At 41.3% G+C, this 17333-nt stretch overlaps 1 protein-coding gene across 2 annotated transcripts in view; it reads right to left on the minus strand.

Moving 5' to 3' along the window:
• PAFAH1B1 (platelet activating factor acetylhydrolase 1b regulatory subunit 1) overlaps positions 1–17333 on the minus strand; it is a 104483-nt gene that overhangs the window by 60474 nt on the left and 26676 nt on the right. For both annotated transcript variants that reach the window (XM_053568523.1, XM_053568524.1), the window contains exon 2: positions 424–639. In XM_053568523.1, the coding sequence (XP_053424498.1) occupies positions 424–455 (32 nt within the window). In that variant the 5' untranslated portion in view covers positions 456–639. The remainder of the gene's footprint in view (positions 1–423; positions 640–17333) is intronic.

Below are 17333 nucleotides of genomic sequence, written 5' to 3' on the forward strand. Positions count from 1 at the left end.
CAAATCATTTCATCCCTCTTATTAAACCATTTGCCTTAACTATCATATTAGCCACCTCATAAATACAACAAGGAAATAGAAAGGCATTAGCAATAACAACAAAATAGCTTTTATTTTCTAAAGTCCAGATTCCAGACAAAAAAAAATTTACAAGAGCTCTGAAGGCCCTATATTCCTAATAAAGATAATACCGTATAGAAGACTCAGTTTTAAAATATGACCAAAATGTTTAAATCAATATTTGAATACTGGTAAAAATAGCTTTAATCATAGAATATATGATAATATCTGATATTATATATTCTATGATATACTCATATATTCCATGATTAAAGCTTCCCCTTTCCCAAGCTGTATTTTAATTTACTATTTTGTCTCTTACAAAAGAGAATTTTTTTAAAGCACAAAAACACAGAAACTTACAGTTCATCTCGTTGTCTCTGGGACAGCACCATTTTGGCTGCAATGTCAAAGCTTATCTGATACAGTGGTACGTCCCTCCTTCTGGGAAATCAAAAAGCTTTTCAATCTCTGGATTTATAATTACACCAAGAGGCTTCCACGCAGGGGAAAATGCTTCTTTTGTAAATGAAGCCAACCAGCTACCAGGAGATATTCAACAAGTAAGGCTCATCCCACCTAAGGCGAAAAAGAGAGAGAGAGAAAGCATATTATTTCTTTTACTTAAAATTTAAATTATTCCTGAATAATTAGTTGCAAGAGACATTTTCAAAGATCAGGTTTACTATGATTTTAATATGAATACTAGAGGGAGTTTTCGATCTATACTGAAAATCAATGTCAAAATGCATACTATTTTATGTATTTTAAATTAGCTCTAATAATTTAATAAGCCAAAACAGTACCATTTTTAAATTTAACATAAATTTACCTACTCTCTACTTTGTTACCTTCAAGAAGATAACAATTTTCCCTTAAAGATAAAAATTAAAATTTATAACTTACAAAAAAAGGTATAAGTAGTAAAATAGGCAAGGATTTCATAAACTATACCCAATCTAAAAAATGCCAGCCACAACTAAAGCAGCCTTCAAGTTTGAATGTTAACCGCCAATAATCTCATAATAGCCAATAAGTAAAATACAAAATTAGCAATCTTATGCTAGCTTAACCAATGTGCTTAACAAATCAATTTAAGGGCGGTGCCTGTGGCTCAGTCGGTAAGGCACCGGCCCCATATACCAAGGGTGGCGGGTTCAAACCTGGCCCCGGCCAAACTGCAACAAAAAAATAGCCGGGCGCCTGTAGTCCCAGCTACTCGGGAGGCTGAGGCAAGAGAATCGCTTAAGCCCAGGAGTTGGGGAGTTGCTGTGAGCTGTGTGAGGCCACGGCACTCTACCGGGGGCCATAAAGTGAGACTCTGTCTCTACAAAAAAAAAAAAAGAAATCAATTTAATATCATTCCAGTTGATTGTATCCCTTAAATTTATGTGAGCCATGAGTTACAGGTTGGCCCCTTCCGCAGGTTCTATTATTTAGGACAATGATAATCTACTGACAGATAATTAATCATAGATATTAAAGTAAAAAAGAGGTATGACTCAAAACCCATATTTAATCAGGAAAAAACACTATATTATTAATATATACACTATAGGATTCAATTTAATTATGGAATTATTGAATTCAGGAATTATTTTCCTGAATACCTCTAGCCAAAAAGGCAAATTCACGTACAAGAATATAATATTACTCAAACAGTAGAATTATCTAATGACAATAAAACCAAGACATAAACAAATCATTGAATGTATACTGGGGCAGTGAACAAATTATTCATTCAACAAACATATACAGAACACTTAATATGTGTCAGGCACTGTCTGAAATACCATGTTTTATGGGGAAAAATACTTGGTTTTTGCATTCGAGAAGTAACAACCTGTTGAAGAGTCAGCCAAGAAAAAGGCAACTGTAACAATGTGAACAATGTGACAAATGTTACCACATAGGGCATGAGGACTTAGGAGGAGGCCAAGCAGGTAGAGAAGGGTGAATCACCAAACAACCTCAGGACTTTACAATTTATACTAGGGGCAATAGGGACCCATTAGATAAGTATTTTAGAAAACTCACTTTCGGCTCGGCACCTGTAGCTCAGTGGCTAGGATGTCAGCCACATACACGGGAGCTGGCGGGTTCTAATCCAGCCCGGGCCTGCCAAACAACAATGACAACTACAACCAAAAAATAGGCAGGCATTGTGGCGGGCACCTGTCGTCCCAGCTACTTGGGAGGCTGAGGCAAGAGAATCTCTTAAGCCCAAGAGTTTGAGGTTGCTGTGAGCAGTGATGCCACAGTACTCTACGCAGGGCAACAGCTTGAGATTGTCTAAAAAAAAAAAGGAAAAGAAAAAAGAAAACTCACTCTCACTTATACAGTGAATGAAGAATGGACCGGAGACAGACTACAAGGGTCTACACTAAGATAGCAGCAGTAAATAAAGAGAATTAAATAGATTTATGTTATTTTCCAGGTAAATCTTACAGGATTGGTGACCAGATGGAGACAGCCAGAAAGGGAGAAAGGTCAGTTGAGGAGTCAAGTAAAACTTCCAGAGATTTCTGGTTTTTAAAAGTAAGTTGATGCGGCCGGGCACAGTGGCTCACACCTGTAATCCCAGCACTCTGGGAGTTGAGGTGGCCAGATTGCCTGAGCTAAGGAGTCCGAGACCAGCCTAAACTAGAGTGAGACCCATCTCTAAAAATAACTGGGCACTGTGGCAGGTGCCTGGAGACCCAGCTACTCGGGAGGCTGAGGCAAGAGTCTGAGGTTGCTGTGAGCTATGACACCACATCACTCTACGGGGGGAGGGAGGGGTGATAAAGTGAGACTATCTCAAAAAAAAAAAAGTAAGCTGTTGCCAACCCTTATATTTCTTTAGTGCAAAAATTAAAATAAAAAAAAACTAAGCTGAATAGGAGATAATGGTGTGTGAGGGCATGAACAAAGTATGATTAATTTTGCTTTAGATATGTTGATGCTAAAGTGCCTGTGAAATTTCCAGGAGGAAGCTGAACAAACACAAATCAGTCTGAAAAGAATTAACGTACCCCAAAAAAGGTTTGGTACTTTTTATTTAGAGATGGTAAAGCTGTACTAAAGGGTCATGGCATTAGGAAGGTTGAGAACCACTGTGGTTTTTAAAAGGAAGCCTCAGCAATGGATGAGACAATACAAGGAGAAGGTATAGAACAAGATGGACAGAGAGTCTAGGACGTTGCCAACGCACAGCAAAACCAATACTTAAAAGAATCTACAACTAAGGCTGAAAGGAAGCAGTTAAACTAAAAGAGAAATGGGAGCATGTCACAGAAGCCACAGGGGTTATTTTCAAGGAGTGGCAATCGGCGATATCCAAACTTGTCCAACTATCAAGATATGGTTGCTTGATAGTTTTCAGCATGGAGCTCATTGATAAACCTGATGAAAATGGTTTCTGTAAAATGGCAGGAACATGGTTTAACATGGTTTAAATCATATTTAAGTGGGAAGGAGATGAAGTAGAAATGGTACCATTAAAAAAAAAAAACAAAACAGTTTTGGCTTGGCGCCTGTGGCTCAAGCGGCTAAGGCGCCAGCCACATACACCTGAGCTAGTGGGTTCAAATCCAGCCCAAGCCCGTCAAACAACAATGATGGCTGCAACCAAAAAAATAGCCGGGCGTTGTGGCAGATGCCCGTAATGACAACTAACTGGGAGGCAGAGGCAAGAGAATCACTTGAGCCCAGGAGTTGGAGGTTGCTGTGAGCTGTAATGCCACATCACTCTACCCAGGGTGACAGCTTGAGGTTCTGTCTCAATAAACAAACAAAAAAATAAATAAAAACAGTTTTTAGGCTCAGCGCCTGTAGCTCAGCAGCTAGGGCGCCAGCCACATACACCAGAGCTGGCGGGTTTGAACCCAACCCAGGCCTGCCAAACAACCACCACAACCAAAAAATAGCCGGGCGTTGTGGCAGGTGCCTGTAGTCCCGGCTACTTAGGAGGCTGAGGCAAGAGAACCCCTTAAGCCCAAGAGTTTGAGATTGCTGTGAGCTGTGATGTCACAGCACTCTACCGTGGATGACAAAGTAAGACTGTGTCAAAAAAACAAAGACATCACCTTTATTACTTATTTGTTTATTTAGAGACAAGAGTTCCACTCTGTTGCCTCCGGCTAGTGCGCCATGCCATCAGCCTACCTCACGGCAACCTCAATCTCCTGGGTTCAAGTGATACTCCGGCCACCACCTCCTGAGGAGCTGAGATTATAAGCACCTGTCACAATACCCTGCAATTTTTAAAATTTATTTTTAGTAGAGATGGGGTCTCTATCCTGCTCAGGCTGGTCTTAAACTCCTAAACTCAAGCAATCCTCCCACCTTGGCTTCTCAGAGTGCTAGGATTACAGACATGATATTGTGGCCCACAGATATTTTAAAAGTAGGTAAAATGTTAAAATGCAGTTTCTCTGCCTGTTTTTCCTCGGGCAAATTAGATGCTTAAATCCTGGTAGTGGAGAAAAAGACACTGGAGAAAAAGATGCAGGAGAAATGAAGAAAGTAATCAAAAAAATTTATATTATTATTTTCACGTGCCCCTAATTAACCAAAGGCTGCTAACACAACAACAAAAAACAATAAATGATATATAGTCATCTATATAACTATATTTTATATTGGTATAGTGATAGAATAACATTACACCACCTATGAATGAAATATTCTTGCCACAAAATTGAAGCTCAATCAAATTGGAGCTTTTGGCTCCAATTTGCAAGTAATACAGAGGAACACAGTCAGCCTGAGCTCAGTATTAGTGGGGGATTGGTTTTAGGACCGCCAGGATTTTAGTATCTAAGGATGCTCAAATCCCCAATATAAAATGACATAGTGTTTACATATAACCTACATACATCCTCCCATACACTTTAATTCATCTCTGGATTACTTATAAAACCTAATGCAATATAAATGCTATGTGAATAGTTGTTATATTGTTTGGAGAATAATGACCAAAAATGTCAGTACATGTTCAGTACAGATACAACACTTTTCAGTATTTTTTTTTTTTTTTTTTTGAGACAGAGCCTCAAGCTGTCACCCTGGGTAGAGTGCCATGGCATGGCGTCACAACTCACAGCAACCTCCAGCTCCTGGGCTTAAGTGATTCTCTTGCCTCAGCCTCCCAAGTAGCTGGGACTACAGGCACCTGCCACAATGCCCGGCTAATTTTTGGTTGTAGTTGTCATTGTTGTTTGGCAGGCCCAGGCTGGATTTGAACCCGCCAGCTCTGGTATACGTGGCTGGTGCCTTAGCCACTTGAGCTACAGGTGCCGAGCCACTTTTCAGTATTTTTGATCCAAGGATTGCTGAATCCACAAATACAGAACCCACAGATACAAAGGGCTAACTGAATGTTAAAGACATACCATAAGGATACAATCAGCAAAATCTAGAATGTGAAAAGTTCTAAAGCAAATGACCTGCATTAAATTATTCAAGCAAATGATCTTGAATGGGCATGGCAGTTCATGTCTTTAATCCCAGGACTCTGGGAAAACTGCTTAAGGCCAGGAGTTCCAGATCAGCCTGGGCTACACAATAAGACTTCATCTCCACAAAAAAATTTTAAAAATTAGCCAGGTATGGTGGGGTACACCTGTAGTCCCAGCTACGTGAGGGGACTGCTCAAGAAGAGTGCTTGAGCTCAAGAGTCTGAGGCTGCAATGAGGTATGATCATGCCACTGTAATATACCCGAGGTGACAGAGCAGAATAATATACAATAAATACACAAAATAAAACAAATGATCCAGTTTCCTCAAATAAATCCCAAAAGAAGAAAAAGAGATAGAAAGGGAAATTTGTGGATTAAAAGAAACGTGTGAGTGAGACCGTCTCAAAAAAAAGTGTTAGTCTCCCTTGAAACCAACTACACTGAAGGTGGGGGGTTCAAACCCAGCCTGGACCAGCTAATCAACAATGACAACTGCAACAAAAAATAGCCAGGCATTGTGGTGGGCGCCTGTAGTCCCAGCTACATGGGAGGCTGAGGCAAGAGAATCACTTGAGCCCAAGAGTTGGAGGTTACTGCGACTCCATGGTACTCTACCCAGGGCGACATACTGAGACTCTGTCTCAAAACAAACAAACAAACAAACAAATAAATAAGAGACATGTGACATATCAACCAATTGCAATTTATAGCACTTATTTAGCTCAAGATCAAACAAACTGTAAAATAAACATTTGGGGAAACATGAATACTGGGTGGATATCTGATGACATTAAAGAACAATTACAAACTTTTTAGAAGTGATAATAGCGTTGTGGCTTTTTTTTTTCTTTGAGACAGTCTCACTTTGTCACCCTCAGTAGAATCTTGTGGCGTCATAGCTCACAGCAACCTCCCATCTCCTGGGCTCAAGCGATTCTCTTGCTTCAGCCTCCCAAGTAGCTGGGACTATAGGTGCCTACCACAATGCCTGGCTATTTTGAGGGGCAGGGTCTCACTCTTGCTCAGGCTGGTCTTGAACCCATGAACTCAGGCAATCTACCCCCTTCAGCCTCCCAGAATGCTAGGATTACAGGCATGATATTGTGGCTATTTTTTTTTAAAGTCTTTTCAGAAATTATACAATGAACATCACCAGTAAAATGTCTGCAATTTGGTACAAAAAATATTTGAGTGGCAGAGTAGATGAGAGGGAATATGTGAGACAAGACTGGCTTTGAGTAGATAACTGTTGAAGCCTAATAATGGGTACTCAAGGGTTCATTACACCACTTTCTAATTTTATTTATGGGCCCATCATTTCCCATTAACAAAGTTTTTTAAAAAAAACCATAAGAACGGCTCCGCGCCTGTGGCTCAAGCAGCTAAGGTGCCAGCCACATACACCTGAGCTGGCGGGTTCAAATCCAGCCCAGGCCCCACAAACAATGACGGCTGCAACCAAAAAATAGCCAGGCGTTGTGGTGGGCGCCTGTAGTCCCAGCTACTTGGGAGGCGGACACAGGAGACTCGCTTGAGCCTAGGAGTTGGAGGTTGCTGTGAGCTGTGATGCCACAGCACTCTACCCAGTACAACAGCTTGAGGCTCTGTCTCAAAAACAAACAAACAAACAAAAAAAAAACCCATAAGATGGACACAATGGAAGAAGGCCATAAGGGAGCAGGAAGAAGGGAAAAGAATGAATCCAGCTGTAGAAGGTTTACACATACAGATGGGTCACCTCGTTTACTGTGTTAGAAAGAAGAAAAAGATACAAATATGTGAAAAGAAACAGAACAGAGGCTCGTTGCCGGTAGCACAGTGGTTACAGCGTCAGCCACATACACCCAGGCTGGCGGGTGTGAACCCAGCTCAGGCCAGCTAAACAACAATGACAACTGCAAAAAAAAATAGCCAGGCGTTGTAGCGGTCACCTATAGTCCCAGCTACTTGGGAGGCTGAGGCAAGAGAATTGCTAAGCCCAAGAGTTGGAGGTTGCTGTGAGCTATGACGCCACAGCACTCTATTGAGGGTGATGTAGTGAGACTCTGTCTCAAAAAAAGAAAGAAACAGAACAGAAAGCAAATAAAGTATTTTTAGTTCAACAATACGAACTTTTAGTGGTACCAATCTCCAAAGATAGTATTTCTCTTTAGCAAGTATGGACAATCTGGCTGCAGACACAGATAAGGCACACTTTAGATTCTAAAGTTTAGAAGGATATGGGCAGCACCTGTGGCTCAGCAGGTAGGGCGCCAGCCCCATATGCCGAGGGTGGCGGGTTCAAACCCAGCCCCGGCCAAACTGCAACAAAAAAATAGCCAGGCGGGTGGAGGGAGGGGGGTGGGGCCTTGGTGTGTGTCACACTTTATGGGGGCAAGACATGATTGCAAGTGGGACTTTACCTAACAATTGCAATCAATGTAACCTGGCTTATTGTACCCTCAATGAATCCCCTTTTTTTTACAATAAAAAAAATAAAAAATAAAAAAAAAATAGCCGGGCATTGTGGCAGGCACCTGTGGTCCCAGCTACTTGGGAGGTTGAGTCAGGAGAATCGCCTAGGTCCAAGGATTTGGAGGTTGCTGTGAGCTGTGTGACGCCACGGCACTCTACCGAGGGCAATAAGGTGAGACTCTGTCTCTACCAAAAAAAAAAAAAAAAAAAAAAAAGAAGGAGATAGGGTTGAGTTGAGGGTTTGGAAAGTATGTGTGATGAATGCATGATGAAGAGAGTTAAAAAACGAATCAAAGGGGTGGCGCCTGTGGCTCAAGGAGTAGGGTGCCGGTCCCATATGCCAGAGGTGGCGGGTTCAAACCTAGCCCCGGCCAAAAAATAAATAAATAAATGAATCAAAGAATCTAAGTTGTATTGTCCAGAAAGTAAAAATAAGAGTGGCAAAGAGAGAGAGAGATCAAAAAAATAGAAGTATCTACATCCAGGAAGAACCACCAAAGAGTGGGATGATCATGTTTAATATTTCCCTCAAAATAGTAACTATTTAATGTTTTGATTACAACTGGCTAAGTATTGATGATGTTTGATAAAGAAACAAAATGGGGGGGAGGGTGCCTGTGGCTCAAAGGAGTAGGGCACCGGCCCCATAAGCCGGAGGTGGCAGGTTCATACCCAGCCCCGGCCAAAAAAAGAAACAAAATAGGGAAAAAAGAAAAAAGAAAATGGGCATGATGACAAGTGGATATAGATTAAGAGTATGTGGGTTCAAGTTTGTCATCAATTCTATAATTCAAGTAATTCATCTAATTGTTCCGACTAATACATAATGCTTAAGCTTCCTTTTAACTTAAATTATTTCACCTTGTATCAATTTCCTGCCTTTAAACTTCCTACCTTTAGCATATACTGTATTTTGCAGTGTAAAAGGTACACGTTTTGCCTAATTTTTTGAGGGAAAAATAGGGATGCACATTATACATGGGAGGTACTTACTAATTCTATATCTATATAAATGTTTTTAATTATTCTATTTATGCTCATGTGTTAGAAAGCAATAATGGTATCTGTATGCAAAATAATACCCTGGAATATGGTAATCAGTTTTGTTGAACTTATGGCGAACTTGGAACAAAAGCATTTTCAGCAGATGAAGAGCAACAATGAAGAGCAACATACTTCTCTTCCTACATTTTAGGCACAAGCTAGCAATCTAGTTGGTGTTTTGTTTTTTGGGGGGTTTTTTGGGAGACAGAGCCTCACTATGTTGCCCTCGGTAGAGTGCCATGGTGTCATAACTCATAGCAACCTCAAACTCTTGGGCTTAAGTGATTCTCTGGTCTCAGCCCACCAAGTAGCCGGGATTACAGGTACCCGCCACAATGCCTGGCTATCTTTAGACAGGAGGTCTTGCCCTGACACACGCTGGTCTCAATTCCTGAGCTCAGACAATTCATCCACCTTGGCCTCCCAGAGTGCTAGGATTACAAGAATAAGCCACCATGCCTGGCCATTCTAGTTATTATTTTTTGATACATAAAATTTCTTATACCATAACACATGTTAAAAAATAAATGCTAAGGGCAGTGCCTGTGGCTCTGTGAGTAGGGGGCCAGCCCCATATACTGAGGGTGGCGGGATGAAACCTGGCCCCAGCCAAAACTGCAACAACAACAAAGAATGAATAGATAAAAAATAAATGCTAGGGTGGCGCCTGTGGCTCAGTGAGTAGGGCGCCGGCCCCATATACCGAGGGTGGCGGGTTCAAACCCAGCCCCAGCTGAACTGCAACAAAAAAATAGCCGGGCGTTGTGGCGGGCGCCTGTAGTCCCAGCTGCTCGGGAGGCTGAGGCAGGAGAATCGCGGAAGCCCAAGAGCTGGAGGTTGCTGTGAGTCCTGTGACATCATGGCACTCTACCAAGGGCGGTAAAGTGAGACTCTGTCTCTACAAAAAAAAAAAGCTAAATTTTTTTATAATAAAAACAGTACCTAAATATAAACAAATAAAATTTTGAATTAAAAAATCAAAATGGGCTTGGCGCCTGTGGCTCAAGCAGCTAAGGCTCAAGCAGCTAAGGTGCCAGCCACATACACCTAAGCTGGCGGGTTCGAATCCAGCCCGGGCCTGCTAACAACAATGATGGCTGCAACCTAAAAATAGCTGGGCGTTGTGGCGGGCGAGTGTAGTCCCAGCTACTTGGGAGGAGGAGGCAGGAGACTCGCTTGAGCCCAGGAGTTTGAGGTTGCTGTGAGCTGTGATGCCATAGCACTCTACCCAGGGCTACAGCTTGAGGCTCTGTCACAAAAAAAAAAAAAAAAAAATTAAAATGAAAGATTTTTTTCCCTGGAAGTTTGGGTCAAATACATCAGTGCACACTATACATGGGAGTGCATTATACACAGCAAAATACACAATTTGCTACAATAATGCTATTAGAAGTCACAAGTGTGTGACTGAGCTATATCATACTTATTTTAAGAATATAATATAGAGAACATATAATATTTTTCAAATTTATCTTTCCAGTTGCCTTTTAGCTTAACTGTTTTAACACATATTGTAAAATAACATGTGACAACAGAAATAAATGGTTCTGCCAGGGAGTAAAAATTTAGAATTAATATTTTGCAATGAACAATATACATAACAAACAATACAAGGCAGGCAATATTTTCATACAACCTGGTGTAAAAGTTTTTGATCTTTTTTTATGTTAATTGGATTCCTTAGAGATTGTGATGGAAGCTAAAATCTTTCCTCTCAAAGCAGCACATACAAAGATAAAATACTGCATGCATTTTAAGGCAACTGTATTTTAAAGGAACTCACAAATCCTTCCAAAGTCAACATAATGAATGAGAAGACATGTTTGATATGTATTTTGGCAGTACTATGATATTCTCTTTTAAGCTACTTACATACATATATGTTACAAACATATTTCAAAGAGAAATCTGGTTTATTCATTTGCATGTGAATATAGAGACATTTTTAGAGATCAGATCAGGGTTGAATAAGCACTAGAAACAGAAGCTTTGGTATACTTTCTGGAAAGCAGAATGTTTAAGCATTCTGGAATCTAATACTATATCTACTTATCTGCTATCCAATATAGTGAAGAAGACAACATGTTTATTGCTAGGATAAGTACTGCACCAAAGAAAGGGGAAGAACAAAAAAAAAGGAAGAGAGAGAGAGAGAAACGAAACAATGGAGCATTAATTCTTCCCATTATGTTCCATACTTCCCAAAACAACCTTTATAAAATATTATTTCATTAATAATCTATTCTGTACATTGCTCCCTGCCAGTTAGGAATTTATGAAATAAGAAAAAAATACAGAAAATAATGCCTGTTAGAGAAAACAAACAATTATATTAACAGTAGAGGAACATTAATATAAAAATAGAAATCACCCGACTTATTTACTTCCAGATACAGCAATGAAACAAGATCTGAGACCTCCCCCATCCCCGCTAAAAATGGACTTGAGACCCAGCATAGTGGCTCACACCTGTAATCCTAGCATTTTGGGGGACCCAGGCAAGGAGGCTCGCTTGAGGCCAGGAGTTCGAGATCAGTATGGGCAACATAGTGAAACCTTGTCTCTATGAAAAATTTAAAACTTAGCCAGGTGTGGTGGCACTGGCCTGTACTACTAACTATTCTGGAGGCTGAGGCAAGACAATCACCTGAACCCAAGAATTTGAGGTCACAGTTAGCTATGATTACGCTACCAGGCTCTATCAGGGTGAGAGTGAAGCTCTGTCTCAAAAAACAACAACAACAAAAAAAACATCTTTTCAGATCAGTTGTTTTCAAGAATTTGTTAAGCATGGCTACAGGTGCCCACCACAATGCCCAGCTATTTTTTGGTTGTAGTTGTCGTTGTTTGGCAGGCCTGGACTGGGTTTGAACCCACCAGGTCCAGTGTATGCGGCTGGCGCCCTAGCTGCTGGCTATAAGTGCTGAGCCAACTTTACTATTTTTAGTCTACTCCTGGGTATTTTGACTGGGCCTACAAATTCTTCATCACATCATCAGATGATGGTCTTTGTCATGGCATCAGACTTGATACTAGGTTACAAATTTCCAGTATCTGACTTTGACTATAATTCTAAGTAAAGACAATATTTAAAACATCATTAATGCTATACTGCAGTGCAGTCAAATAATGAAAAATAAGTTAATTTTCCTATAAAATCATCCCACTGCATATTTCAAAAAATATTCCAGTCTAGTGTCTAAATCTGTGAAATTACATTGAACAAAGTACCCTCTGAAAATAACTTCATTTCTTTAATCAGTCTTTATGATTTCATTACTTTCTTACCTACAGAAATAGGCTTCTGAGTTTTGAAACTGATTTCTGACAAAAAGATAGCAAAATTAATCAAAAACATCAATCCCATGTTCTTAAAGTATCTTTTGCTCTGTGTGAAATTAAAAGATGAGGAAAGTTATCGACTTTTCCCATTCCTACAATTTGAAAATGTTAGATGACAGAAACCTTTTAATCAAAAACTGAAATTTTAACATGGCTACTTATTTTTATTTTGCTTCAGCTTGGAGGCCCACGACTCACTGGGACCTGCTGTTGGCAGATAATAATAAAAAGAAAAAAGAAAGGATGGCACCTATGGCTCAGTGAGTAGGGTGCCAGCCCCATATACTGAGAGTGGTGGGTTCAAACCCAGCCCTGGCCAAACTGCAACAAAAAATAGCCAGGCATTATGACGGGCGCCTGTAGTCCCAGCTACTCAGGAGACTGAGGCAAGAGAATCGCCTAAGCCCAAGAGCTGGAGGTTGCTGTGAGCTGTGACACCATGACACTCTACTGAGGGAAACTTTGTTAGACTCTGTCTCAAAAAAAAAAAAACAAAAAAAAATTAAGGCGGTGCCTGTGGATCAGTGTAGGTAGGTAGGGCGCCAACCCCATATACTGAGGGTGGCGTGTTCAAATCTGGCCCCGGCCAAACTGCAACAATAGCCAGGCGCTGTGGTGGGAGCTTGTAGTCCCAGCTACTAGGGAGGCTGAGGCAAGAGAATCGCCTAAGCCCCAAAACTGGAGGTTGCTGTGAGCTGTGATGCCACAGCACTCTACCATGGGTGATAAAGTAAGACTCTGTCTCTATAAAAAAAAAATTAACATTTAAGTCAGTGCACTCTGAGTAAAGCCAATTTACCTTTTATAATGTGAGTGACATCATCCTATTGAATGCCACCAATAAATTGCCTTTGCTCTTCATCATCATCTCTTTCTTAGGTCTCAGCCTGTCAGCCCACTCTGCACAATCATATAATCCCTTAAAATCAACCAATCTATCTCTCTCAGTTTCTGTAGCAACTACTCAATTCTGCCAATGTAGTAGGAAAGCAACAATAAAGAATATAATATATAAAGAAAAGCTGTAGGCCCAGACAATGGCTCACACCTGTAATCATAGCACTCTGGGAGGCCACAGCAGAAGGATCACTTGAGCTTAAGAGTTCCAGACCAACCAGAATTATTTCCTAAAAATAGAACAATTAGCTGGTGTTGTGGTGGGCACCTGTAGTCCCTGCTACCTGGACAGCTGCCTGAATCCAGGAGTCTAAGGTTGCTGTAAGCTTAGGCTGAGGCCACGGAAAGCTAGCCAGGCAACAGAGTGAGACTCTATCTTAAAAAAATAAAAATAAAAAGCATAAATTAACTCAGGCAAAAATACTTACCCAGCTAATTTTCAGGCTGGGCGAGATGGCTCACATGTAAACCTAGTACTCTTGAGAGGCCAATGTGGGTGGATCGCCTTTGGTTGTAGTTGTCATTGTTGTTTGGCAGGGCCAGGCTGAGTTCAAACCCATCAGCTCCAGTGTATGTGGCTGGCATCCTAACCGCTAAGCAACAGGTGCCGAGCCTGAACCTCATATTTAGACTTGAATCCCATCCCAAGACAGCTCATTACATATATGCAAATATTTCAATGTCAAAAAAAATCTGAAACACTTTGGCCCCAGTTTGGACAAGGGATACTCAACCTGCACTTTTTCCTTTAGTATAATAGCTAACTTAATTAGCCAAAGAAAGTTAGTCCTCACTCTGGCCTGACCCAGCCTAACACTAAGGTTTAAGTTAAAAAATGTACAGAAGAAAAGCCACTTAGAACTCAAGTAAAACCATTCATCTCCAGAAAGGTGTAATAAGGCTGCATTCTGCATTCCCAAGTCTTCATTATTAAGATGTCTTTATTTTGGTCCCTAACCCTTAAGTCTGGCAAATTTCCATTCACTGTGAAGGCAGCCCATCACTACTTCTATGAAGTCTTTCCTGACCAGCCCAATTTTCCTTAGCAGAGGTAGGTACCATCTTCTTTAGTCTCATTGTGTACATATAATCCTCATAGCTACCATTTGCTGAATGTCATTACATGCCAGTCCCCTTTCCTACATTAATTCCTAATACTCAGCAAGGAAATTAGGTTAGGTCATGTATAAAAGAAGGCAAACAGGGCGGTGCCTGTGGCTCAGTCGGTAGGGCGCCGGCCCCATATACCGAGGGTGGCGGGTTCAAACCCGGCCCCGGCCAAACTGCAACCAAAAAATAGCCGGGCGTTGTGGCGGGCGCCTGTAGTCCCAGCTACTCGGGAGGCTGAGGCAAGAGAATCGCTTAAGCCCAGGAGTTGGAGGTTGCTGTGAGCTGGGTGAGGCCACGGCACTCTACCAAGGGCCACAAAGTGAGACTCTGCCTCTACAAAAAAAAAAAAAAAAGAAGGTAAACAGCTAGAAAGTCGCAGAGTCAGAATTCAAGCCAGGGTTGTTTCTGATTTCTATACTAATTGATTTCTATACTAATGGTTTCATACAGTAGACATAAGGACAGAGAGGAGAAACCAAGTAGGTAAGATCTGTTTTTACCTATTTACATGTTTGAATGTGTTTTTGTTTTGTTTTGTTTTTTTGCCTTTGGTAGAGTGCCGTGGCATCACACAGCTCACAGCAACCTCCAACTCCTGGGCTTAGGCGATTCTCTTGCCTCAGCCTCCCAAGTAGCTGGGACTACAGGCGCCTGCCACAATGCCTGGCTATTTTTTTCTTGCAGTTTGGCCAGGGCCAAGTTTGAACCTGCCACCCTTGGTATATGGGGCTGGTGCCCTACCCACTGAGCCACAGGCGCCGCCTACATATTTGACTTCTACGTTAGTTAAGAGTTTCGTGGAGAAACATTTCCACTATAAAGATAAATTTGAAAAATAACTGATTCTGAACTGTGCTGCCATTCACTTTTTTTTTTTAGGGACAGAGTCTTACTTTGTTACCCTCAGTAGAGTGCCATGGCATCATAGCTCACAGCAACCTCCAACTCTTGGGCTCAAGCAATTCTCTTGCCTTAGCCTCCCAAGTAGCTGGGACTATAGGTGCCTGCCATAATGCCCAGCTATTTTTAGAGACAGGGTCTCGATCTAGTTCAGAGCTGGTCTTGAACTCAAGCAATCTACCCACCTTAGCCTCCCAGAGTGCTGGGATTACAGGCATGAGCCATGGTGCCGGCCCCCTTTCACATTTCTTTTAACTATGCAAGATTCACAACACCAGATTGATCTCCCTAAGGGTAAACACTGAACACTAAACTAAACATTAAACACCAAGCTTTGCATCTTTAAATACCAGGCACAGTGGTTGGCATTCAACAAATGTTGGTAGGCAACCAAACTTTGAAAGCAAGACTTCCCAAATTAAATAATAATATTTGTACAGGGCGGCGCCTGTGGCTCAGTCGGTAAGGCGCCAGCCCCATATACCGAGGGTGGCGGGTTCAAACCCAGCCCCGGCCAAACTGCAACCAAAAAATAGCCGGGCGTTGTGGCGGGTGCCTGTAGTCCCAGCTACTCGGGAGGCTGAGGCAGGAGAATCGCTTAAGCCCACGAGTTGGAGGTTGCTGTGCTGTGTGAGGTCACGGCACTCTGCCGAGGGCCATAAAGTGAGACTCTGTCTCTAAAAAAAAAAAATAATAATAATATTTGTACAGTTACAGGAAATTATGTAATAATGTACAACTACATAGCATTTTTTTTTCAAACAGAGTCTCATTATATCAATATGCTCTGGGTAGAGTTGTCGTGACATCACAGCTCACAGCAACCTCCAACTCAAGTAATTCTCTTGCCTCAGCCTCGCAAGTAGCTGGGACTACAAGAGCTCACCACAATGTCCAGCTATTTTTTGGTTGTAGTTGCTGTTGTTTGGCAGGCCAGGCTGGGTTCGAACCCGCCAGCTCCGTTGTATGTGGTTGGTCCCTTAGCTGCTAAGCTATAGGTGCCAAATCTTTTTTTTTTTTTTTTTTTTTTGAAACAGTCTCATCCTGTCAACCTTGGTAGAGTGTCATGGTATCACAGCTAACAGCAACCTCAAATGCTTGACCCTCCTGCCTCAGCCTCTCAAGTAGCTGAAACTACAGGCACCTGGCTATTTTTAAAGACAGGGTCTTGATCTTGCTCAAGCGGGTATGGAACTCCTAAACTCAAGCAATCTACCAGCCTCAGCCTCCCAGAGTGCTAGGATTACAGGTATGAACCACCTCACCAAGCCTACATAGCATCTTATAGTTAATAAAACTCTTTCATATAATATACTGCCTTCTTAAAAAGAGAAACTAAGCTGAACCTCAGAAAATGGTTTGCCAAAATGGCATATTTAATATTTAAAGCTTTATTTTAATAAAATATCAATTATCCAACACTGCCACACAGTATTGGCAGAAGATTATAACCATGTTTCTTTGTATTTTTTAAACTTTCATACAAAATACTATTAAACCATAAAATACTGCCAATAATGGCAATGCTTATCAATGACATTTAAACAGCATTAGCAAAGCTCTCATCAGCTAGCATACACAGCAAAACTTTAAGGTTTTATTTACCATTCCAACTTAGTTGTGACCAAAAAAAAAGCAAACACACAGTAACTCCCTCCTCTGTGATTTCGCAGTACTTTGTACATACACATATTTAACACTTCACACACTACACTGTAATTATCTGTCATGGTGTTGTCTCCTCAACAAAACCTCTCCCAAGCTGCAATCTTGACATATTTATTCTTCATCATGTCTCTACCAAATTCGTGGAAATTAACACACAGTAGGTATCTGATGACTACAGGTATCATAGTAAAGCTAAGATCAAAACTTACTGCTTTCAGGGCGGCGCCTGTAGCTCAGTAGGTAGGGTGCTGGCCACATACACCTAGGCTGGTGGGTTGGAATCCAGCCCGGGCCAGCTAAAACAACAATGACAACTGCAACCAAAAAAAAGCCAGGCATTGTGGCAGGTGCCAATAGTCCCAGCTACTTGGGAGGCTGAGGCATGAGAATAGCTGAAGCTCAAGAGTTTGAGGTTG

Source organism: Nycticebus coucang, chromosome 18 (assembly GCF_027406575.1).
Source record: "Nycticebus coucang isolate mNycCou1 chromosome 18, mNycCou1.pri, whole genome shotgun sequence".
In the NCBI taxonomy this organism is placed as follows: Eukaryota; Metazoa; Chordata; class Mammalia; order Primates; family Lorisidae; genus Nycticebus; species Nycticebus coucang.